General features: G+C 35.2%; 1 protein-coding gene across 13 annotated transcripts in view; it reads left to right on the top strand.

Annotated features, from left to right (window-relative positions):
• The window catches only part of CADPS2 (calcium dependent secretion activator 2), a 746,428-nt gene that overhangs the window by 609,079 nt on the left and 111,398 nt on the right, over nt 1-25,951 (top strand). For 8 of the 13 annotated variants that reach the window (XM_043965471.1, XM_043965468.1, XM_043965470.1 and 5 more), the window contains 5 exons: nt 2,946-3,049; nt 5,209-5,217; nt 8,930-9,086; nt 24,942-25,083; nt 25,200-25,319. In XM_043965471.1, the coding sequence (XP_043821406.1) occupies nt 2,946-3,049; nt 5,209-5,217; nt 8,930-9,086; nt 24,942-25,083; nt 25,200-25,319 (532 nt within the window). The remainder of the gene's footprint in view (nt 1-2,945; nt 3,050-5,208; nt 5,218-8,929; nt 9,087-24,941; nt 25,084-25,199; nt 25,320-25,951) is intronic. The other 5 variants (XM_043965472.1, XM_043965478.1, XM_043965483.1 and 2 more) reach the window with 1 other exon arrangement.

A 25,951-nucleotide genomic window follows, 5' to 3' on the forward strand; every position in this document is an offset into this window, starting at 1 on the left:
TAAAACAGAAATATATATGTTGACCAAAAAATGTTTACTGATGTCATAGAAAATGCCTTGCATAAAAATGGAGGCTTCTTTAGTGGTTCTGAGGTTATACAAATATGCTTTTTTCATGGCAGTCAATGTAATGATTGTATTAGGCCCAAGAATATTAGTCTCTGGAGTAAAAAGCACTGCATTGTGAAAGAAACTTGATAAATGAGCTGAAGTAGGTAAAAAGTAATATTGTCCAGACTAGCTGGGCAAGTGACTTGTCAAATTAGTTCATCAGTGTATATATATATATATATATATATATGTCTTTTCTTTTCTTTTGTAAGACCATATTTTCACTTGTCATCTCTTTCTGGGTAGCATATTCCCTCATAGGTACAAGTCTTTCTATGTTTTTCTGAATTAACCAGCTCATCATTTCCTACACCACAGCAGTATTCCAACACAATCAGATCCTATCTGGCTACATTGGTTTTATTTATACAATAAAATTTTAATTTAAATAATCAAATTATTAATTTTGCACTTGTACAATGCTCTCACCTTATAATACAGTTTACAGTCTGATACTGCTAAGTCTCCTTCCTTTACATCTTTTTCCCTAGTTTCTTTGAAATTCCTGACCTTTTGTTCTTCCAAAGTATATATCTTTTCAATAGATACTATGTCTAAATTATGAGTAAGGCCCAGAAATGAGTAAGATTAAATCAGGTTGAATAGAATGTCTTACTTTGAAAGATTCCAGACTGCTCATTACTATAAAATCCTTCTTAAATATTATCCCAGTAGTCACACTATATGGCTTAAAATCTTAGTATATATAGATCTCAGATGAGTTTAAAATTATAGATAATTGGAAGGACACTGGAAAAACGAATGCTGGACAGAAGTAGGCAGTCACCCATAACTTTCTGGGCATAAATTTGTCAAGAGTAGGGTATTACCTACAACTTGGTTATAAGTAGTTGTGTAAAACAAGAGTCAGCACATTACTGCCTTGTAATGTGGTTCATTGGGCCAAATCTTGCCCATCTTCTGTTTTTGTAGAGTCCACAAGTTAAGAATGTTTTTTTTTACATTTTAAAATAGTGATATTGTATTCAAAAGCTGTAAAAATCATTCTTAGCTTGCATGCTGTAAAAAAAAACAAAAACAGGTGGTGTACCACATTTGGTCCTTGAGTGGTAATTAGCTGACCCCTGGCATAAACTGTATTTTCAAGGACATGAATGTTTGTTCAGGGGAGTGGTTCAATCAATACTAAAATTGTACCTCATTTGTTTGGCACTCACTTTATTTGGATGTGCATATGATATCTATCCTACTAGATTGTTTTAATTAGATCTGTCCAACGATGCAAAAGGACCCTTAAAGAATGAACTTCCTGTCTTTAGGAGGTAGAAAACTATTGTATCCTTCAAATGTCCCTTGCATAGTTAAGAATGTATGAATCTGAGCTCCTTAAATTAGAGACTTTGTTTTTTATCTGAATAGTGAATGGAATTGTAGATCAATGGTGTTTGTGACTTTGGAGACATGGTTCACACTCAGCATTTTCCAGAGAATCTGGGTTTCCATACTCCTTTATCCTTGGGACAGGTTAGACAGCAGATGCTTACATCTGGCTGGGGTATATGGTGGCACTGAAAGGGCAGGGATGGACCTGGGGTAGTGAAAAAGATATGCTTTTATATGGCCTATCTTCCCCCAAAGCCTATCCAAATAGCCCTTCTCCCTCATCACACATACCCATTTCTCCACCTGTTGTTGAATAAAGAAGAAAAGAGGAGAAAGAAGATAAATTTGAGTGAGAAAAGAAAGTGGCTAGGTATCCTAGACACTCCTGAACAAAAAATGAAGAAAGAGAACATTTTCTCACCTGACAAAGAACTGGAAATAAAGTAGAGAAGACTCTTCTACCAAGTAAATCTGACGGAGTGGTGAGAAAATGGAGACAGCTCTTCAATAGGAAAAAAAGAGTCTCCAGGCTCCCCAGACAAGAGAGCTTGATTTCCTAAGAAACTGTAATTCCCTTCCTACAGCTTCCTTGAAATAGTAGGCCCATCCAGCCAAAGACCTACTTATTTTGAATGCCTTTTACTTCCTACTTGAAGTTTTCTTCTGTATATCAACTTTTGAAACATTTTCAATACTGGCAGCATTCAACTCTCATTCCTGCCAAATTAGTTGTGTCTTTTCAATGAGCTATTTGCTTTCATTGGTACTGAGTTTTGGATCACTACCTTATAATCCTATTATGACCTGTCTTTTTAGAGCACCAGTTTTGCTACAATAATGAAAGAACCTTCAGCTTCAAAGAACTATGGGTTATTTAGAAGGGAGAGCTGGGAAGGAAATCAGTTAATTGCATGCTGTCAGAGTGGTTTTACGTGACTTTGTACTTTTAATTTTTTTTTCAATTTTGTGATCACCTAAACTATAGACATTTCAGGCTTGGAATTTCAATAGCAACAACAACAACCACAAAACCAGGTTCCACAAATTGCAAGGATGACTCATGTGTGAGGATGGCATTGTATTGATGATACAATGAAAGGAGGAGAGAGTGAAAAAAATCCATGGTAGCTTCTCTCTTTGTATTCCTGACCTTGAAGAAAATTATAAATTGTTTGTTACAGAAGTTGAGCATCTAATGTACTGATGCACCTGTTAGTTCTTCTGTATTAAACAGAAAAGCACTCCCAATTGCCTGTGATTGCTTTGAGGGTGAAATATTTTCTGTAATCTGGTGAACTGGGATTCGCTGTTGTTACTATTGTATATTCATTTGTATTGTAAAGTATCTGTTGTCTTGAATCACTTATTCCTTCCAAAAAGAAACCCAAATACCATCCATCTACACTCAATTCCAGCACTATTAGAATATGTGTTTGTCTTGATTGAAACTTTCCAAGGTAATACCATTGTAATTCTCTTTTTTGCTGTAGAGATCATGAACCAAGCATCTCCTGCTAGAAAGCTAGAGGAGGTCCTTCATCTAGCAGAGCTCTGCATAGAGGTATTACAGCAGAATGAAGAGCATCATTCAGAGGTGAGGAAAATGTTTTTAATGTAGAATAATGCTCCAGGCACTTCTCTTCCCTTTAATGGAAGCAACACTAAAGAGCAGGTTAGCCATGATCCTTGCTGTACATCAGGCCACTCACCTTCGGGGAAGGAAGTTTATGTAAAATGAACAGAAATCAAATTACACTTGCATTCCCTTGATAGAATCCTTGGTTCAGAAATAGAAAATGAAAGGCATAAAAAGAGAGAGACTAGTGATAGTACCAGAAGGTGACAAAATGTCACGGAAAACATGCGTAGTTTTAAAGCAATTTGGTTCAAGAAAACATGTACAGGTATTGAGTATCTGCCATGTGCAGGGGAATGAGCAGGTTATTTTGAGGGGACAGAATGAAGAATCAGACAAGGAATCATGGATTTAGAGCTAGAAGTGACCTTAGAGGTCATCCAGGGCAACCTCTTTATTTTACAAATGAGGAAACTAAGGCTCAGGTTAATAGATTTGCTCAGCTAGTAAGTGTTTGAGGTGGGATTGACAAATCCAAGGCCAGCAGTATTTCTACTATATCCCACTGCCTCCCATATCTCTCTTGGAGCTTAGGGTTAGGTAGGAAAAGTGAGACTTGTACACAGATATCTATAAATAAAAGACATAATGTACAAGTCTACTGAGATGTACAAAGAGTAATGACAGCACAAAGAAGAGAGTAATTTTGGCTTTGGAGATGGTCACAATAACTTTCATCTCTATAATGTTTTAAGGGTTGTTCATGTAGTATCTAATCAGAACTTCCAAGAAGTGGACTGACTTCAAATTTCTACCTCTTTTACTCAAGCTCCTCAAGTCTTGAAATTCAATTAACATAAATAAAGTGTTTTGCTAACCTTAAAGCCTACAGAAATGCTAGCTATATATCAGTTTTCATAATGTTTTAATTGATAAGAAGCAATGGTTTTCAGATACTAATTTCAAATTAGGATTATTTTAACATGCTAAAAACAATATTGATTCTTCTATTTTAAACCCTAAAAATGACTCCACATAAGATCAGGGTTTTATTCACAAAGATTTCTTCTTTTTCATCTTTTTTCTCCCTTTTTTCTTTCCTTTCTTTCCTTTTCATTTCTTTTCTTTTTGTTTTTGCTGGAGGAGGAAATAGGAAGCTCTCTTTACATAAGGCTTAATAAAATTGAGTACTATAGAATCAATTTGGTTACTGGGGAACCACAAGAAGTGAGCAGGGATATACAAGAACAGATATATATCATTTATAGAGTATTTACATTTAATGAAGCCTTGCTCTCAAAAGATGTAAGAAACTACAGGAAGTACATTTTAAACAACTCCTTGAATAAAGATATCCATGAAACCATACCATGGTTAAACGAAGATTTATTGTATCTGGTTATAAATATGATCATTCAAAACATCTGCTTTTCACTCACACTGTGGAATCTAGTTTTTACCTTGCATCTGTCATGTGTGAACTTGTTATGGATATTTTATTTTAAACTGAAGAAACAGCTGCTTCAATAATTTGAGATGAATTCCCAGGAGGTTCTATTCTACACTAGTATCACTGCTGTGTTACACTGCAAATGATTATTTGATAAAATAGATGTGTTTTTTTCTTTGTCTTTTGTTGCAAAGCATTATCATCAGAGTATTAGGCTTTTTCAAATTAAAAAAAAAACTAATTCTGATTGGATACCAATTACAGCGTACTTTTCTATAAAAGAGATAGATTCTTTATGGCCTGAATAGTTCTGTAGGTTTTACAAATATGATATTGTCTTTACTAGCACCAATAAGGAAAATGGTAATTATGCAAGGTTCAAACTCATTACTCTATTGTGATCTTCATTTCCTACCATTTAAAGGTAATTATTAAATGTTACATACTCATTTCAATTACAATTAAAATTTGCAGGAAAACTAATATACATATTAAAATATAATGGGTACCAACAAAACAAAAAACTGATATTATTTTCCAACCTCCAAAAAAAAAATTAAGTCTATTGAATACAGGCCACCTTCATACAAGAAAATCACTGTACAGCAACTGGAGACAGAAAACACAGGCTTCATAATAAAGCTATGACAATTAATTCTTGTTATATTTTTTAATATTGTAATGTTTTCCCATTCTACAATGCTTTCAAATCCTTGGATTCCCTCAGGGAAGAGAGGTATGTGTCCCATCTCACACAAAGTAACATTGTTTTATCCACTTGTCTAGTATGGAACTCTTTATTTGATGACACTATATTATTTTAAAAAACCAACAATTCTGATTATTTCTAATTTTTAAAGACATTTTTATCCTCCTCTTTGAAGCTCAAGAGTATGAGTCATTCTCTAATTAGGCTAGGTGTTGTGGTGCTGTATGGGTGTGTGTTGCCAGTGACTAATTACATATCACCAAATTTCCTATTATCCATCTCAGTGAATCAATGTGTCTTGGGGATTTTTTCATTCACTGATAAATCCAACTTTCTCTGAACATTTATGGGGAGTGAATTTTCTGGCTTGCTATGTCATTTCCAAAGTGAATCAGCTAGTGTTCTAGCTCTCTGGTCTAATATTTCTTTTGTTGTATGTTCAAACCCGAGTTTCCTGACTCCTTGAAAGAGTACCCAGATCAACTCCCTTGGCAGAGGTTAATCTATCTGCCTCCAAGAGACCTTCAAGTGGCTCATGTGTCAGGTCCTTTTATTTCCATTCTGCTTCTGTTCACAGTGGCAGTTTACTTTTCAGGGCTAAAAGGTTGTTTCTATCCTTCGGCAAATTTTCAGATAAGCAGGTTTCATCTCCTTCAGATCTTTGACAGTAACTTTCCTTATAAGACTTTTTTCTTCCTCACTCTCAAGGCCTCTTGACCTCCTCTTTCAGCCCTACCTCAGAATTCTTCCTCTTTCTTCTTCTTATGAAGGTTGTATAATCTTTTCTGGTGAGCTTCAAGACTAAATATCTACTCCCAATAACAGACCTTTTGGATATTTTTTTCCTCTTAGATATTATTGACAAGAATTTTTGGTTGAACCAATAAGTCTATCCAACTAAAAGGTGTTGTAATTGACACAACTCCAGAAGAACTAGATGCTCTAATAATACTCTCTAGTAGACTCTTGCAGTCCTCTAGTTTGTCTATATAGAACTTAGGAGCTGTAGACATCATCTAGTAGATGAAGAAAGCAAATCCTGATATCTCAATTTGCTCAAGGACACACCACTAATTAGTGGTAGAGTAAGGACAAAAATCCAGGAGCCTATGCATGATCCAATATGTTCTCCATTATGCCAATCAATTCAATTCAACAAGCAATCATTAAGCACCTGCTATATGAAAAACCCTATGTTAGGGGTTTTGTGGTTCAGTCATTTCAGTTGTATCCAATTGGGCCCCAATTGGAATTTTCTTGGCAAAGATACTAGAGTGGTTTGCCATTTCCTTCTCCAGCTCATTTTACAGATGAAGAACTGATGCCAACAGGGTAAAGTGACTTACCCAGGGTCATGCAGCTACTAAGTGTCTGAGGGCTAACGTGAAGTCAGGAAGATGCACCACCTAACTGTGCTAGAGATACAAAAACAAAAAGTTATTCCACCCTCAAGTACCTTATATTCTAGTGATGGATAAAAATAAGTAAATGGAGAAATAAACATAAAAGAGTTGAGAAGGAAGGGAACTAAAGGAGGGTATGGTTCTGTAGGAATAATGACAAAAGTTTGGGAAGAAGTAGCAGGGGAAGGAGATGCTGCCTTAGCAGAAATCAGCTCCTAATCACCATAGAAGCATAGAAGTGCTAGTCAGTTGAGGCCACACCCTCCAGGATCTCATGATGGCATTGGTTTGATGTTGTTCCCTAAATACTCTGTAGTTGGGGCCAATAGTCTGAATCAATAAATACCTTGATGATAGTGTTTTCAAAGGACAGACTAAATTCACATAAAACACTTCATTCCAAGATGATAGAGAATGGAGGTACATATATCCAGCAGATATCCCATACATGGAACAGCGACTCAGTTCTCCAACTGGCATTAGAGACCTTTGTTGTTTGAGTGTTAGATATGGCATCTGAAGCCCTAGATGAGGTGGTGCTAGGTCTTAGATGGACAGAGGACAGGAATTCAGTGACCTGCTTCTTCATTCCTACGTTCCTTCTTCCCTTCTTTCCTCCTTTCACTTCCTTTCTACAACCATCACTGTGGAATAAGGGAGATGTTACTGCCATACAGTCAACGGATTGAGGACTACTTTGTTTTTTTATGTTTTATAGATGACTATGGCTAAAAAAAAAAACGTAATTATTTAGTGTCCAAGCTTGTGGTAACAAGCTTCTCTCTCTCTCTCTCTCTCTCTCTCTCTCTCTCTCTCTCTCTCTCTCTCTCTCTCTCTCTCTCTCTCTCTCTCTCTCTCTCTCTCTCTCTTTTTGGTGAGGCAATGAGGGTTAAGTGACTTGCCCAGGGTCACACAGCTAGTAAGTGTCAAGTGTCTGAGGCCAGATTTGAACTCACGTCCTCCTGAATCCAGGGCTGGTGCTTTATCTACTACGCCACCTCACTGCCCCAGATGAGCTTCTCTTTAAACTGGCCTTCAGAGAGAATGAATTTGCATACCTGGACCATGGATAAGGAAGACCTTTCCAGCTTGGTAGAGTTTATCAGAACTTACATCCCACTGGTATAACTTTGGAGAAAATGGGCTCACCTTCTATCTGACAGAGCTTCACAATAGGATTTTTTGTAGGCTCTTCCAAAGACTTGATTAAATTTTGGAGGAAAAACTCAGAATCTGGCTAGTCAGAAACTGTCAGAAACTCATATTCCTTCTAGTCTCACTCTTCTTGCAGACTACTATGAGCATTAACCTTAAAAAGTAGGTAAGGAATTGCTGTTATCTAAGTGTCCTAGAACAGCATGATTGTTATTTTCTTAATTTTTACTTATTTTAGAAGCAGTGACTATATTATAACTGATGTATAACTTTGAAAATTTTTCCTTGAAGTATGGTGATATTACTTAATCAACCATTAAGCATTTATTAGGCAAGTACTGTGTCCCAGACACATTCTATCTCTCATCATTCACTGTGAGTATCCTGAGAGTCCTTTCTTGTTTATCACCAATATACCTCTAAAAGAAAGGAAAAATATGGAGTGAAAATCTTGCTTCATTTCTCAAGTTTTCTGTTTGTATTCCATATCCATTGTTTAAAGAAAACATAATATCTAGCAAGAATCTTTAAAATTGGCTTACTTAAGGTTCTCTCCATACATAGCCTGATCTCAACTCCTTTTAATCACCAATTCTTTGGAGCCTATAGTCACTATGAATTAACTATTTTATAGCAATATCTTAGAATTCAATATTGAATAGTTAATTTTCTTAAAAGTAGAAGTTCAATAAATTTTTCAGGTATAAACCTGAAAGTAAATGGAATTTTAAAATGGCTTGTTCTAAAAAGAAAATTAATTACAACAATAATTTAAATAGCTGGTATTTTCAAATTAAGGTATGTTCTTTTTCATTGTGTCAAACTATTATGAAACTAACATTTTCTTAAAAGTGTGAATGAGGGGAATTGTTCTAGTTTTTTGTCTATTGAAAATATAATACAGGCAATTAATCACGTTTTGGAAATATTTTTTAAAAGATCCAGCCAAGGGAACTGTTTTTTAAATTAAATATTAATCCTTAGATTTCAGAGATGTTTATTTTTCATACCATAATAGGCCATTGTTTCTGTTTTTTATTTTTCTTTTATTATTCATGCAAAATTTCATTTTTCTTGAAAAAAGTATTCCTTTTATTTAAGAACATTCACAATGTTAATAAGTATAGGCATGGGCATATTTTTATGTTGCTAACAAATCTCCTTTCTTTACCCTTTGTTAGGCATTTGCTTGGTGGCCAGATCTATTGGCTGAACATGCAGAGAAGTTTTGGTCATTATTTACTGTGGACATGGATTCAGCACTAGAGGCTCAGCCACAAGATTCTTGGGATAGTTTTCCACTTTTCCAACTGCTAAATAACTTCCTAAGAAATGACAGTAAGAGTTTGGATCCATTAATATGGGTGTGGGTGAGGGTTTGTTTATGAGTATGATTAAGGGCCCCCAGGGAGATAGAAATATAGAGATATGGAGAGACAGAAATATATAGGTTACAGATATAGGTGTCTATATCTGTAACCTATATATTTCTATCTCTATATATCTATATATAAATGCATGTGTTTAGAGAGCTATAGTATGACTCTTCCAGGACTAATATGTTATATTTCCTCCATACTCATCAGCCATGACTTTCTAGGTCAGAGTTAACCCTCCTTAGTATCTTACATTGGTCACCATGATATCACCTAAAGTTTCAATACATCACTCATTTCTTCCCGTCGTGTATTTGTGTGTTAATCTTTGTCAACTTTTAACATGGGGATGGTCAGGAGTATGCTAGTAAATATTTAACAACTACTTCTCTGAAAATCAGGACATACTTTGAAGTTCAATCTAAATCATTAACATTTTCTCCAATGCTTTCTTAGGTCTAGACAACTAATAAAACAATAAATGAAGCCCTGATTTATAGGACTTGCTAATTTACAAAGTATAAATGCTCATACTGAAAATTTAACAGTTGTCTCCAGCTCTAATGGGAGTGGCTCCAGCTCACTTTGATTCTGACATTCCTTTCTCCGTGAAAACTTGTATAAGTCTACTCCTTGTACAAGAAACTTGCAAATAAATGTTTGTGTTTGTGGAGGAAAATTTAGAAATTTACTTTTTTTTCTAGAAATATTTCACTTCCAGGCTACCTCTGAAACTGAACCAGTAAAATATTATATTTTAATATGAAATAAACCCTTGTATTATCAAGGTTTCCAATTTCATAGGGTCTCAGAGTTGGAAAGGAAAATAGAAGTTACTCCTCTGAACTTCTTGTCCAATGCAGGAATCCTTACAACATATGTAACAAATGAGCTCCCAGCACCATCTTTGAACACTTCCAGTTCCAAGGAAGTGATTCCTTTCTAAGGCAGCCCATTCCACTGCTGACTCCTCTTTGTAAGAAATTCTACACATCAAAATGAGATCTGAAGTTCTGTAAGATCCAGCCTGTTGGGCCTACTTCAATCCTGTAGTGAAGCACAACAAAATTTTACTACTTCCCCCACGTGGCAGTCCTTCAAATACTTGAAGTCCATGATCACACCTTAGGTAAATTAGCATCTCTAGTTCCTACAACTGATACTCATGGGAGATGGTTTCCAGATTCCTTCCCATCCTCCTGGGAGACAAAGATCATAGCTTATAAACTGAAAGGGACCACAGAGGCTAACTTGTCCAAACTTCTCATTTGATTCTTGAGGAAAATGAAAAAAGGGAATATTTAAGTAATTTATCAAAGGTCACACAGGGACTCGGTATCAGAGATGGGATCTAGGTTCTGGTTCTTTGACACTATAACTAGCACACTGCTTTCTTAGGCCAAATGATCTTTAGCTATGATCTTTTTAATGTGACATTCCACCCTAGTGGAACATAACATCCTAGATATTGTCTAACTAAGAAAGTATAACAAAATGATTCTTTCATTTCTACCCTCCTATTAATGCAAAATAGGATTGTTTTTATTTATTGATTTGCTTTTCATTACTGTTAGTACTTATTGAGCTTGTGATTATTTATCTAATACCCCTGACTCCTTTTCATGGAAACTGGTAGAAAAGTAGGTCTGCCTCATCTTAGATTTTTAAATTTTTGAACTTTATGCATATCATTTTATCTTGGGTTATTATTTTAGCCTGTGGGGATGATTTAAAATGCTGATTGTTACAAATAGTTGCATAGACTCCTTTTGATTGCCTATACATGAATTATCTATCTGACATAAATGTTTGATTTCCTGTTTTGACTCTTCCTACCATCTAATATTTTTTTTTCAATTATCCTACTCACCCAGTGACAGTCAACAAGTCAACAAATCAATGCAACAGGCATGGATTCAGTGCTTAATAGCGCCATGTGCAATACAAATAAATGCAAAAGGACAATCCCTACCCTTAAGGAGCTTACATTCTAACAAGGGAGACAACATGTGTTTAATTAAATGCGTACAAAATAGATACAACTTCCATGGAAGGCTTTTTAAGGGGCAACAGGAGAAGGGGAAGATATTAAGAGCAAGGCACCAAGAAATGCCTCCTTTCAGCCAATATGTGCTCACTAAATAGAGAAAGTTTAACCTTAGAAAAGCACAATTTAGAAGGTAATCCTGTTGAACAAAAATATTATTTTCCAAAATAAAAACACTATGTTTAACACTGCTCTCACCAGGTATTAGGGATAATCAAAAAATGTGGCTATAGTTAGATTGATCTTTGGGTAACTTTATGGTTCTTCCTGTATTAATCATAATATTCAAGCATTTTAGAAGAGATGAATTATTCATTTTTGCTTATCTAATGTGTTAAGATATAAGGTTTTTTTAGTTTGTTTGGTTTTTTTGGTAAAATAAAGAAAATATGTCTCACGACCAGATTGATGAATTTCTTGACAGTAGCAACTATCAAAAATTAACTACTAAGTGAATGTGGTTGCAGTCTGCATCCATGGAGGGGGTACACAGTTCACAAAATCACAGACTCTTTGAATATTGAAGGATACAATAAATATGTAATATGTTGTCATTCATTGATTTTTGGCATTTGGCTTTTCTGTAAGAGATTATGATATTATATTCTCTTTAAAGTCTATTTGGGCAAACATTCACTAGAAATTCAGGGAATTGTTTTATGTTTCTTTTTGGTATCAAGTGTTGCAGTATAATTATAACTGGAAGTTGCGAAACAAAAAGAACACTGAAATGACAAAAGCATGAAAAATAACATTTCCAGTGAAATTTACTTCAAATAGCATACTACTTTTCTAATTTTTCCTCATAGCCTTACCATAAAACATTAAATTCCACAATTAAGTACAAAATGCTTAGAATAAGAAATTTCAGATTTATTTTATTCCTCTTTTAGTTAAACCAGAAAAGAAAAAGCAAATCACTTATTCCTAGTCTGGATTTTTGGTTCCAACATTTTTTGATGTATCTGGATTTTGGCTATGTTTTTTAAAATTATTACCATATTTTTAAAAACATCAATTATTTCTGAGAAAGGCAGCTCTTTAGTGCATTTGGGTAAATGGAAAAGTTCCCCTGTGTCATAATTTCCTTTTAGTACCAAGAGTTGTGTATAGTTTAGGGAATTGGAAATAGAATGCAGACCTTTATCTCAAGTTTACAAATTGCAACTATGAATTATGACCAATAAATGTGTATTTATGAGTTTGTAGACATATATGCATGTTATGCAAAATTATTGTTTATATCAACAATAATTATCACATCATCTTATCAATGTGTAAATATTATATGTTGATTACAATGAACTATGTTGTTGGTCATTATGAAAAGTCATGCTATTTAATTTCTTAATTACCCACATTATTTTATACCTTCAATTCCATTCCAAAAGGCAAGGTTTCAAACAACAAAGAAGTCCTGTATTCTATGGAAAATATTCAGAAAAACTCTAGGATTTTTTATGCATTTAGCACCTAAAGGTAACACCTATAAATGAGTACCAAAGTATAGAAATTTCCCTCATATTGATTTAATTGAAAATGTCGTTTCTAAAGTCCAAACTCTAATGTTAGATGGCTAAACATTACGTGAACAAAAGTAAGCTAATGTTACATTTTAAATAGAACAAAAAGGGATTGCTTGCCAATGTGGGTTTACAGTTGCCAGCCAGACACATAGAGTACTTAATCATTTGTTCTGAGTGTTGTTAATTCAACAATGACAATATTATAGAATTCTCTCTCATCTTCTAAGGATTACATTATACTTGATTTTCAGGCTAATGGTGAATTAGCTAATATTTCATCCTAACCTTGACATGAATTTTTTTAGAAAGGAAATTTCTTGAATCATAATTTTTAATTTAGAAGGGACTTTATATGTCACCTAGTCCAATTCTATCATACAATGAGGAATCTGGAGCCCAGAAAGTTTAAGTGACTTGCCCCAAATCACACAAGTAATAAATGCCAAAGCAGGGATTTGAGCCCAAATCCCTTGATTCCGAATCCATCATTAGACAATAGTTGGGATTGTCTTTTCCCCTTCTTTGTATCCCCAGTGCTTAGCACAATATTTGGCATTTATACACTTAATAAATATTTGTTGACTAAGTGACATTCTTTCCATGACAACACATTATGAGGCATCATTTAAATGTTTTCTTGTTGTTTCCTATTTTTCTTTCACTATTGTTTTTTAAAAAAACACCCTATGTGTGATTTTAAAGAGATTTAACTTTTGTGCTAGGCTCTCAATTAATAGCCAACAAGATGAGAATCCACAGTCCACTTATGAACCTAGTCCAACTAGTAAAGACATTAGGTTCTCAGTCCTGCCCTTTAAATGTAACATAGAATATTCAGCTCTGGATGAAAGACAATTGTCATTCTATTACGATCTGTCATCAAGTCTCTGAGACAAAGCTGTCATTGAATGTCATAATTATTGCCTATCAATGAATGGTAGATAGATGGAGGGAAGGAATCTTCCAAATGTGAAATTTACTTCTTGTTCCAGGGGGAATTTTTTTTTAAATTGTAGTGTGTTTCTAAGCCTAAAGTTAGCCATGATTAGGGGAAGACAGCTCTTCAAACCCTTGGAGGTTATACACGGTTTCCTCCCGGGAGGAGTGCCAGCTGCACCAGAGTTAAAGCAACTGTCCCCAATCTCTCACCCCTCACAGCCTAACCCACCGATTCCCAGAGCAAGATCGACAATGAAAACAAACTCATACTCCTTAACTTCTACCTCAAAAAGAGGGTCAGCTAGGTGGCACAGTGGATAGAGCACCGGCCCTGGAGTCAGGAGTACCTGAGTTCAAATCCGGCCTCAGACACTTAACACTTACTAGCTGTGTGACCCTGGGCAAGTCACTTAACCCCATTTGCCTCACTTAAAAAAAAAAAAAAAAAGAAGGTCCGAACCTAACTTTTGCTTTTCTACCGTCCTCCTTCAATCTACTCCTCTCCCCACCCCCACCCCCACATAAAGAGATAATTAGGTGGGTAATCACTTTAGATAGATTCCGAGGAAACAGTTTTGAAAGGGAGATTTATTAAAATTGAGGAGAAATAAATATGTTTTCATAATGAAGCAATTAGCAGGATAGTTAAATGATACTGAAAGACTATGATGATAGAGTAAATAACAAACGCTAGATTTGCATGCTATGTTCCACAATTTCCCCAATGATAATAGATACAGCAAATGACCATTTCTGACAAATGACAGCCATCTGGAAATTGCACAAATGATTTCTTTCAGCAGGACTGAAAGGCAAAACCCTTGGAGCTAGTCACCTTTTAATCTGTGGATATGCTAGCAAGTGGCAAATGACCATTCTCCTGGGAACCGATTCCCAAGTGAAAAATACCACGGTGCTTATTCTTTAATTAACAGCCTTTTCACATTGCTAGCACATTAAAGCCATCAGAAAGAACACCCGTGCTTATATAATCAATGTCACAGAGTCTCTGCCTAAACGAATAATAAATGTTCTGGCTTTACACTAAGTGAAAACCTATTCGTGAAGACTTTCACCTTCAGAAAGATAGGCTCATAAAAATCTAAAAAGAAAAAAATTGGAATGTGGTCTCATGAGGATAAAAAGGCTAGTGTTAATAATTAACAAGGAGAGTGAAGTGGAGTCAAATTAGCCATAATAGAGCCCAGAGTGACTGGCAAAGTCACCTCTCATTATCAAAAAACTCATTAAGAAATGAAGAGGTGGAAATCCCACTGGGTTATTCTCACACTGAGGCTATATCAGAGATTATTTTTTCAGATTTCTTTCAAATGAAGAACTGTTAGGTCACCATATTGCATATTAGGTTAATCTTCAAGCTTTGAAATATGGAGGGCTGACACCTGCATGTTATTCTGCCTCAAGTACTTAAATCAGATCTGTATCTGAAATTCAGGAATTGTTGTATATAAATTTGTCTGTACATGCATGACTTAGAAGCAATAGAGAAAGAATGGACCTTCTATGACATGATATTCAAACTGTATGCCAGGGTAGCTTTCTAAATGACCGCTTTTCTAAAAGACAGAATCTTACATTTCTTTGAACTGAATTCAGGCCTGTGCATCAAAATGTATTTTTAGATCAGTCTGATACCAAAAAAAAGAGGAAGAAGAAGCAAGGAATAGTCACTTGCTTTTCTTTCTCATTTCATTTGTATAAGACTCTTTGTTCCATCACTACATGAAGGTTTTTACATTTTAATCAACATTTTTATTGAAGTTGTATAAGTTTGGGGAAAATAGTCTGCTCCAGGAAGACCTACAGATCTATGTCACAGTGGCCTTACAGAGAGAGCTATGAGCCCTCCCCACAATTACCCATGTCAATTATGACATACTTGGTGACAAGTGTGGCTTATTAACCTACATAATAGGGCTGTTGGTTATATTGTCAGCTCTACAATTATTGCTCATGAAGGGGAGGACTGGCACATATTTCTCAAAGAATCATAGAAACAAAAAAAATAATTATTTACCTTTTTAATGCATCTATGTTATTTTTGTGTAAATTTACTTCCATTTGCTTAGGTTAATAATCAAATTGGTATTTGTTCCTTGAACACCCAATGACTGGCATCTGCAGTAGGTAATACAAAAACCCATGAAGCCAGAAGGAGTAAATCAAGCAAAAATAATTCAGAGTTGGTGATGATGATTCAAATTTCTATAACATTTAAAGTACTTTACATTACAAAGTACTTTCCTCATAACAATCCCAAAATGTAGGAAATGCAATTTCTATTATCTCTTTTTCATAGATAAGGGGATTGAGTCTTAGTGTGACTAAATGACCTACCCATGGTTATACAGTTAATAAATATGATACATATTAGTACCAAGTATCAAAAAGAGATCTCCTGACACAAAGTCTGGGGCTCTTTCCACTCTATTTTGAAATAGACTGATTTGGTTTAGGCCTTAGGAATATTTTTTTAGTCCTACCACCACTGCCATGGAGAATATACAGTACAAGGTTCAATTGGAAGAGTTATTCCATATATGTGATAAGATCCTCAAGCTCCTCCTATTTGCAGGGGAGATTGTGTTGATTGCTTCAAGGCTCAGAAAATTACAGGGTCTCCTTAAAGTGATCCATAATTACATGAAAGATATCAGCCTAATAATCCATACCAGGGGACAAAGTGGAAGACAACTGCTCATTGCCAGACTTTTATATGAGTTAGTACATCAGTACATATATATACAAGATGAGCAGTACAAATGGGGAGGATTTAATTAAATAGGATCGTAAAGTTAGAGCTCAAGGAGACTTTGGAGAACATTAAGTCCAACCTGCTTATTTTACAAATGAGGAAATGGAGGCCCAAAGAAGTTAATTAGTTCGTTCAAAATCACACAGCAATAAGTATCAAAGCTGGGATTTGAACGTAGGGTTTTTGTTGTTGTTGTTGTTGTTGTTTGTTTTTTGTTGTTATTGTTTGGGGGCTTTTTTGTTTTGTTTTGTTTTGTTTTTGTGGGGCAATGAGGGTTAAGTGACTTGCCCAGGGTCACAGAGCTAGTAAGTGTCAGGTGTCTGAGGCTGGACTTGAACTCAGGTCCTCCTGAATCCAGGGCTTTATCCACTGTGCCACCTAGCTGCCCCCTGAATATAGGTTCTTGATACCAAATCCATTGCTCTTTTCACTATCATACTATTTCTCTATGGGGAAAAAGAGGAGCCTAGATTGAATTCAAAATATTATATGGTGTTCTCCAGTGATAGATAGATAGATAGATAGATAGATAGATAGATAGATAGATAGATAGATAGATAGATAGATAGATAGATAGATAGATAGTTGGATGGATGGAAGGAAGGAAGGAAAAGAAAGAAAGAAAGAAAGAAAGAAAGAAAGAAAGAAAGAAAGAAAGAAAGAAAGAAAGAAAGAAAGAGATTCTCCTTGAAATGTCATATGACTGCAAATTTTGGAAGACGACCATTTCCAAAGGATCAGTCTTATATGTGACACAGAGGACAATGAATAGGTTTTGGAGGTTTCATGTAGATTGTGGAATTCCCAATGATGACTTGTATACAAGAAGAATAGAGAGCAAAGAAATGCATTATTAGGAGAGGTGGTGAGGCAGACAGGGTGAGAATGAGTGAATGATAACAGATGGCCAGCTTGAGTGAAACACTTGTACCTGTAGAATGTAAAAAGACAGATGAAGGCCTCCACCATATTGGGTAAAGACTCAGTGGAGATTCTAGGGGAAAATATAGGATGAGAAGGCATGAATGGGTTATAATCTGCACCAACGATGGGAATAAGAACACTAATAAGATCATAGATTCATGTCCTGGTAATTTTTTTGATATGAAAAGAAATCATTTTTTTTTCTGTTGAGAGCAAATAAGGTCTCTATAGTATCCTTTAGTTTATCAAAAAAAAAAAACCCTATCACTGTCACCACTAATTCTGGTTAATCATTGTTGAGGGAGGGAAGTAAATAAGAAATGGGAATTAGGGCCTGAAGCAGATATGTATGAATTTACTTTCTTTGATTTTATTAATAAAGATCCTTTTAACCTCCCAAAGTGGTTCATGGACCAAAAAGATTTAAGAACTACTAGGCTATTGTGGGAGCAACTAGGTGGCACAGTGATGCAGTATCAGTCCTGAAGTCAGAAAGATTCGTCTTTCTGAGTTAAAATCTGGCCTAAGACATTTACTAGCTGTGTGACCTTGGGCAAGTCACTTAACCCTGTGTGCCTAAGTTTTCTCATCTGTAAAATGATCTGGAGAAGAAAATGACAAACCACTCCAGTATCTTTGCCAAGAAAACTTCAGATGGGGACACAAAGAGTCAGACATAACTGAAACAACTCAACAACAACAACAACAACAATAATGAGGCTGTTATAGATATAATTGATTTTAACATGGAGGGAAATATAATTTCTATAAGTAAAAAATAATGGAAGCTTTAAAGTCAACTTATTTTTAAAGGAATCTTTTAATGGGTCCTTTACTAAAATGAAGACCCTCTTTGTATTATAAAGAGATTTATATTACAAATACAGAGAATTCACAGGATACAGCAGGAAATCCACTAGAATTGGAATCGGGGAGACATGGAGGCAAATCACTCCTCTGTCACTTAATAGCTATATGACAAAAAGTAAGAATTCTCCTTTCTAAGCTCAGTTTCCTCATTCATAAAATTGTGTTATTAATATTGTCTATGCTTGTTGGGAAAATCAAATCAGATAATGTAATCATATACTTTATAAACATTAAAGTACTATATAAATATAAATTAATATATATTTATTATACATTGTTTAAATTTGTATATTATATATTAGTTTATTATTATATTTCTGAAAAATCATCACTGTAGCTATAGGTCAGGATGTCAGAATGTTACTGGGAGCATCTTGGAATAGACCACACAATAAATTAGTTATTGCCTCATGAAATGAATGATGGAATGAGAAAGAAAGGATGGAAAAGTAAAAGGAAAGAAGGGAGGGAGGGAAGAAGGAAGGAAATCTTGAGTAGTAGTTAGCCTCAAATCATAGTCATTAAAAACATATGGAGAAGATGAGAAAGTTCATTATGATTCCTGAGGCTACATATTATTAAAACAGGTTTTGACAATGTTCAATGATCTATTGTGGGTGGGAAGCAAACTGGCATATGGGCAACTGTAACAGAAGAGAATATATTTACATAGAAAATGATAATGGTTAACGGTGTGTATGTGAAAATTATAGTGGCATTTATATATTTTAGTCTTATTTTTCTCTATTCTTTGATTTCCTTTTCTCCTATCTATATTTCCCCATTTCCTTTAACCCTTTATTTCTAAGAATGCCAGTTTTAACTATGCCAAACTTAAATGTGAATTTTCATAGATATTGTATTTTATTTTGTTTAAGAGCATGGATGGTACAGGAGTGTCTAGGTGGCATAGGGGATAGAATACCAGACCTGGAATCAGGAAGACTCATCTTACAGAGTCCAAATATTGGCCTCAGATATTTACTAGCTGTGTGACCCTGGGCAAGTCACTTAACACTGTTTGCCTCAGTATCCTCACACATAAAATGAGGTGAAGGAAATGGCCAATTACTTCAACAGTCTGACCTCTGGCCAGTGGGTCAAAGGATAAAATATAATGTTTAGTAGCATTTATTTCAGATGATTTAATATGGACATAACAAATAGGGTGAAATTTGATCAATAAAAAAGGACATGATTACTTGTTAGACAAAATGCTCCAAGAAAATGTTTACTCATTTCAGTATTTTAGCTGCTTATCTAATTTAAGCAACTGCACTTTTACCTGCTTTTATTCCCTCTTAGTTTCCAGTCAGGGTCATGGTCTTTCATTTTCTGCTCTACATAATTATGTGATATGGCTTTTAGTTGTGAATTCCTATCCATGACTGAAAAGTAGCTACATACATGAGTGTGTATATACACAGACATAAAATGTATGCCCCTTTTCCTTTCCCAAATTCAAAAGTAAATGTTCATGATTACAGTTTTTGCTTCTGTTGTTTTGTTTTGTTTTGTTTTGTTTTCTGTTAAGAGCATAGATTCTAGCAAGAGCAAAAGTAGGTGGTGTGATAGAAAGCCAGCCTTAGAACCAGGAAGATCTAGATCTTAAGTGATTCCTCTCACATGTACTAGCCTTTTAACCATGTGCAAGTCATTAACACTCGAAGACCACAAATATCTACTGTGCATCAACATCACTAAAGGAAGTTTCCCCATCAGAAGTTCCCTACACCTATGAAGTCAGGTCTGGACAAAAGAATTTCATATTTCTTTTGTCATACACACATTTAGTTTGTATAACTTATTATGGCAATTTGTAAAGAGCATTAGTATTCATCTCAATGGGTGTTATGTAAATGTTAGATCAATGTCATTATTATTGAATTAGTCCCTAGTTTAAAATGCTCACTTACATAACAGATTATTGCACCTACAAATGAGCAGTCTATCTCATCAATCCTAATACTAATTTCATTAGACATTCAGGAGTGGGAGGGCTGACAGTAGCTACTATGTCACCTTTAATTCTTTGGAACAACAAAAGTACCCAAAGAAAATACCACTGAATTTTTGGCTTTTAACATTATGAAGGTAATAGTTGGTATAACAAAAAGGAAGGAAATTGTTTCTTAGGTTTTTTTTTCATTTAAATAGAAATTGTATTGCATCTGTTTATTTGGATATTGGCTAAAACATTGCCATTTTGCATGTTATGGGCAAACCCATAAGTGAGGATGTATCTAGATTTGTCTGCCCATTTGGGGATAATATGATACACATATATACATACACAGATCCTATTTTTTCCTTTGCTGATTTGCTATCTTAGCTATAGCTAAACAGTTGTATACAAATTCCACTTATCAAAATAAATCGTTGAAAATACTGATTGTTTCTCCTAAATCTAAATAAGTACCTCTAGATCTGCCTAATTAATCTTATCATTGTACCTATTTGAGTATACACAGTTTGTATGTGCCTAGTTTCTAGAATTGAGAGTTCTCTTCTGGAGAGGAAAGACAGACAGACAGAGAGAGAGAGAATCCCCACCATATTTTTCTACCATCCCATTTGGCACTTGGTGGAAAGAATTAAACTACATGATCTCTTAAGTTATCTTCTATTCCTTTGATTGGCTATCAAGTAATAATTAAAGCTTTTTTCCCACTTGGCTAATGAAGATGTCACTAACATAGCTTTAGTTTCTTTGAGTCTTTGAATAGGATTAATGTTGTAATTAACTCTTATAGGAAAAACTTCATAAGGCTCCATTCTACTGACAGGCAAGCTAGAAAAGATGGATTTAAATACAAATAGGATATCACACCAACTATTACCTATGTATTGTAGTTTCTAGGTTAAATCTAAACTTATGATAACAATAACTGACATTTTATAGGATGTTTTAAGTATAGATAAACATGATTATAAAAATCTCATTTAATCCTCAAAGGAATCCTATGAAATAAATACCATTGTTATTCCCATTTGCAGATAGAGAAACTGAGGCTTAGAGTGGTGGGTGGCATAGTGGATAGAGTGCTGAATCTAGTCAGAAAAACCTGAGTTCAAATCCAACCTCAGACAGTTATTAGCTGTGCGACACTGCGCAAGTCACTTAACCTGTCTGCTTCAACTTAATTGTATGAGAAAATACAGATAGTAATAGCACTAACTTACAGGGTTGTTGTAAAGATAAAATGAAATGATATTTGCAAAGCACTTTGTAAACCTTAAGGCCCTATATAAATGCTAGCCGTTATTAGACAGGGTAAGTATCTTGACTGACACACATAATTAGTAAGTGTCATAGGTTGGATTTGAACCCAGCGAACTCCTGATTTCAGGTTCAGATCCAGGATTCTTTCCATTATGCTGCCTTTCTACATTAATCAATAATAGCTAGCAAACTAAGGTTACCTGAGTTCCCACCAATCTTTATTGTCACTTAGAAATTAGCTTATAATTAGCTATTAAGTTGGATAGGGTTATGCTTTGGAACCAACCTTTTCTTCCCACTAACTAGTTTTTTCTTTTTCTTTTCTTTTCTTTTTTCTGTTTTTTTTTTTTATCTTGAATTAAACTTGCCAGAGAACAAAATGGTTTTAGGTGTTCGTTATACCAGAGTTGTTTCTATATCTCAGCAGCATATTACCACCTCATTTTTGACAACACCACAATTTCTTCAGCCTACTCCTAAAGACATGGACAATAAGCATGGAGTGAACTTTCCGTTAGTCTATCATCCCTGTAATCTTTAAAAGAGTCTACCATGAGTTCCATCCCCTTTTGTGGGAATAAGATCTTGGTATCTTTAGTTGGGCAAGAATATTACAACACAGAGCAAAGCAACATCTTTCCTGAGGGTCATATGAGAAGTTCTTAGCCCAAATAAGTATGGAATCCAAGAATTGTTGAATGTCAATTTCCATTTAATTACCAAAAATGGTCATTTTTATCATCATGGTGGCTATAAGCATACCAATTTGTTAAAGAAAGCCTAGGTGTTTGTTTAACTGGGAGAACAGATGCCTTGGGGGAATGGACATGGTTCTTTGTATTCATGGTCTTTTGTGCATGTGAAAAATATTAAGTTTTAGTGAACTGTATATTCAATATGAGTCAATAGTGTGACATGTAAATAAAAAAAAAATCATTGTGATCTTAACATTGATAAAAGCATAGTATCCAGAACCAGGGAGTGATAATTCTACTTTGTTCTCCCTGCTCAGACCACATCTGGACTACCAAATTCAGATATGTATTCATCATTTTAATAAAAAGATTAACAAGTAGAAAGGCAACAGGGCATGTTAGGTAGACAGCCAGCCTCAGAACAAAGATAACATGAATTCAGTTCCCACCTCTGTGACAGATTGGCTTTGTGATCCCTGGCAAATCAATCTCTCTGTGCTCTGGGTAAACTCTCTCAGGCTTTAAATTACAGATAATGTGGCAACTTTCATTGGGAAAAGGAGTCTTCTCACTAGGGACTCCCCTATGGGAGACCTGTAGGGGTCAACTAACTGAATGAGAGGGTTACAAAAAATTTGGCATCAGTAAGAGGTTATATATGCCTATTTTATATACCTATATACCTGGGGTTGCATAAAAATTTCTCAGGTGAAAACGAATTGCTACCAGAAGTGTAAGAAGCCCTGCTCTATGCCATATCCAGTCCCCATCCTACTATCTTTTAACAAGTAGCCAAAGCTCGTGTCCCCAACTAGTGTTGGAAGTAGAAACTATACCACATAAGAATCTGTTAAAGGAGCTGAAGTTATTTATTCCACAGAAGGGAAAACTTTAGAGAAATATTATAGTTATATTTATGTATCTCAAAGGTTCTTATATAGAAGAGAAAGTAGATTTGTTTCTTTTAGGGGGGACTAGGAGTAACATGTACAAGTTACAGAGAAATTGATTTAGGATATGTGTGTATACACACACATAAATATATATATATATGCCTCAGTGTTAAATATTATGCACACACATATATATATACATACACACAAACACACTCACACATATCAATGTTTATACAGAAATATTTTCTAATAATTATAACTGCCCAAAAGTTGAATGCATTCCTTTAGAACTCTGTGACAGAATAACTTTATTAAATCTGTCTTAAATGATTATAATTTCTACCAACAGTTTCCTGTAGACTCTGCACACTTTTCTGTGCCAATCAAGAGCATATTTACCTGTAGTCTGAGGAAACTGGGACCTCTTCAAACTCCCAGATATTAGTTGGATTCATCTTAGTGCCACATAGATTTGATGCAAAATAGCATGATTCCTATGTAAGCACCACAATAACTGCCCTTTGAGGAGATGCCATAAGGCTATAATTTGGAATAGTCAGACATAGTATTGGAAATAAGAATACTAGGTAACAAGATGTTGGGAAGAAAAATATAAATGTGGAAGTCATCTACATAAAGGTGATAACTGAAGCGACTAGAGTGGATGAGATCACCAAGTATGAAAATGGAGAAGAGGTCCTAAGACATATCTATAGAGAATACCCATGTTTACCAGGCAGGAAAGGAATAGAGCCAATAAAAGAGACAGAAAAGGAATTATGAAAGGTGCACCATGAGAGTTTAGTGTCAGAAGCAAAGAAAGAGAAAAGATATCAAGAAGGAGGTGATCCACAGTATTCAATGTCACAAAGAGGATAAGGAAAGACTTTCATTGGATTTGGCAATAAAGATGTGATTCCCAGAGACCCCGGAAAGTATACTCTACCTCAAGTTCTTCAATGAGATTTGCATTTGAAATTCAAAAATTGGTATTCATGGTGATAGGGAGAAAATCCATATGACAAGAGGTGGTGAAGAAATGGAGGCAGTGACTAGATATTGCTTCTCTGAGTTTGACAACAAAAGAGAGGATAAGAAGAAAGAAAAAATTGTTCAAGATAAGGAAGAACAGAAAGCATTTATAATGGGGGAAAAAGGTAACGGAGACATGAGAAAATCAATCAATCAAAAAGCATTTGTCACATGGTCATGTGACAGGTGCTGTGCTAATTGCTGCAGATAACATGGCAAAAGTGAAACAGCCCTTGATCTCAAGGGTGTTCCATTCTAATGAGGGATACAACATGTACCTCCATGCATATTTACATTTTTTAAATGAAAACAAGGTGGTTTTATAAAGCAGTACACTAAAGATGACTGATACTGCAGGGTCACAGAGGAACTAGGAAAACTCTGGATTCAGAATAGAGATGGAAGGTTAGGCTTAGCAAAGACAAAGGACACTGAGTCCTCTGAAATGAGAAAAGAGAACCCTATAATGGGGGGAAAGCATCTGAAACTTTGCATTCCTATCACATTTACTTGCATTAGAACATTTGGTGAACTGAGCATTTGTGGATCTCCAGCCTACCACATGACAGTAAACCACATAAGTTGAGTCATATTAATAGACCCTCATGAAAAGTGGAAATCTACCACCTAGAAGTAATAATTTGCAGAAACAACTATGTGTTTCTATTTGTAAAGCTGTATAGGCAGGGACAATTAAGCTTTTTTATATGAAAAGTTTTAGATGAAGTTCTGAAGATGTGATATTCAACACAGGAAGGATCCCACTGTAATGTGAAGTTTATTAGTTCTTTTTGTCACAGACAATTCAGGAATTACGTTTTATCTATGTTTTTTTGAAAGCCTGATGTTATCCACACTGAAAAACCCTGTTTCTGTTTGGATATTACAGCACTTTTGTGTAATGGAAAGTTTCATAAGCACTTGCAAGACATCTTTGTTCCCCTGGTCGTCCGCTACGTGGATCTCATGGAATCTTCCATCGCCCAGTCTATCCACAGGGGTTTTGAGCAAGAGACATGGCAGCCTGTCAAGTAGGTACCCAGCTTAGTATGAATGGAACCTCTGCATTCTTATACCTGACCTTGTAAGGGTCACCTTGACCTATTTCTTATGGCATTCCCTTCCCACGTTGTTTGTTTCTTCACAGGAACATCGCCAACAGTCTTCCCAATGTAGGTCTTCCAAAAGTTCCAAGTCTGCCTCTTAATCTTCCACAGATACCTAGCTTTTCTACACCATCCTGGATGGCTTCTTTATATGAGTCCACGTGTGTATCCTCACTTTTCTCTCAGTGGCGTGTTAGCTAGTGCATGACCTTGCCATGTTGTGTGCAGAAGTATTTGGTGTGCATGGCATTTGTAATCATTGGTAGAAAGACACTACACAATGTGTTGTGTGCATTACAGCTGTTGAACTAAGCATAGAAAGTCAGTGATTAGCAATTTAGAGGATAAAGTCACAGAAATGTGATATAGTTAATATTCCACTTTTTGTCAATGGAACAAAAGTCACTTAAGACCCAGGTTGCAGACTGTGAACTAAATGGTATAAATACAATTTTTCATATTTAGCTAATGAGCAAGATAAGCTGCTTCCTTCTGGGTCCTTAGACTCACCTTACTCTTAAATAACTAAATGACTTTTCTACTGCATGTGGGAAATTGTCCTAAAAACGTTTTCAGTGATAACAGACACTTTTTCTATTTTTGTTGAAGTTCCAGATTTAAAGGGATACTATCAGAAAAGAGGTTGAGCTTGCCATTAACCTAATTTGTGTCATCATTCTTTTGTCTTTAGTCATTGGTGTTCTTTATTTTTAAATTCTTTATGATAAAAACCCTTTATAACTTGATGCATACTCCCCCATATAACCAAGATGATAGAGATATGCCAGTGCCA

Source organism: Dromiciops gliroides, chromosome 5, assembly GCF_019393635.1.
Source record: "Dromiciops gliroides isolate mDroGli1 chromosome 5, mDroGli1.pri, whole genome shotgun sequence".
Lineage (NCBI taxonomy): Eukaryota > Metazoa > Chordata > Mammalia > Microbiotheria > Microbiotheriidae > Dromiciops > Dromiciops gliroides.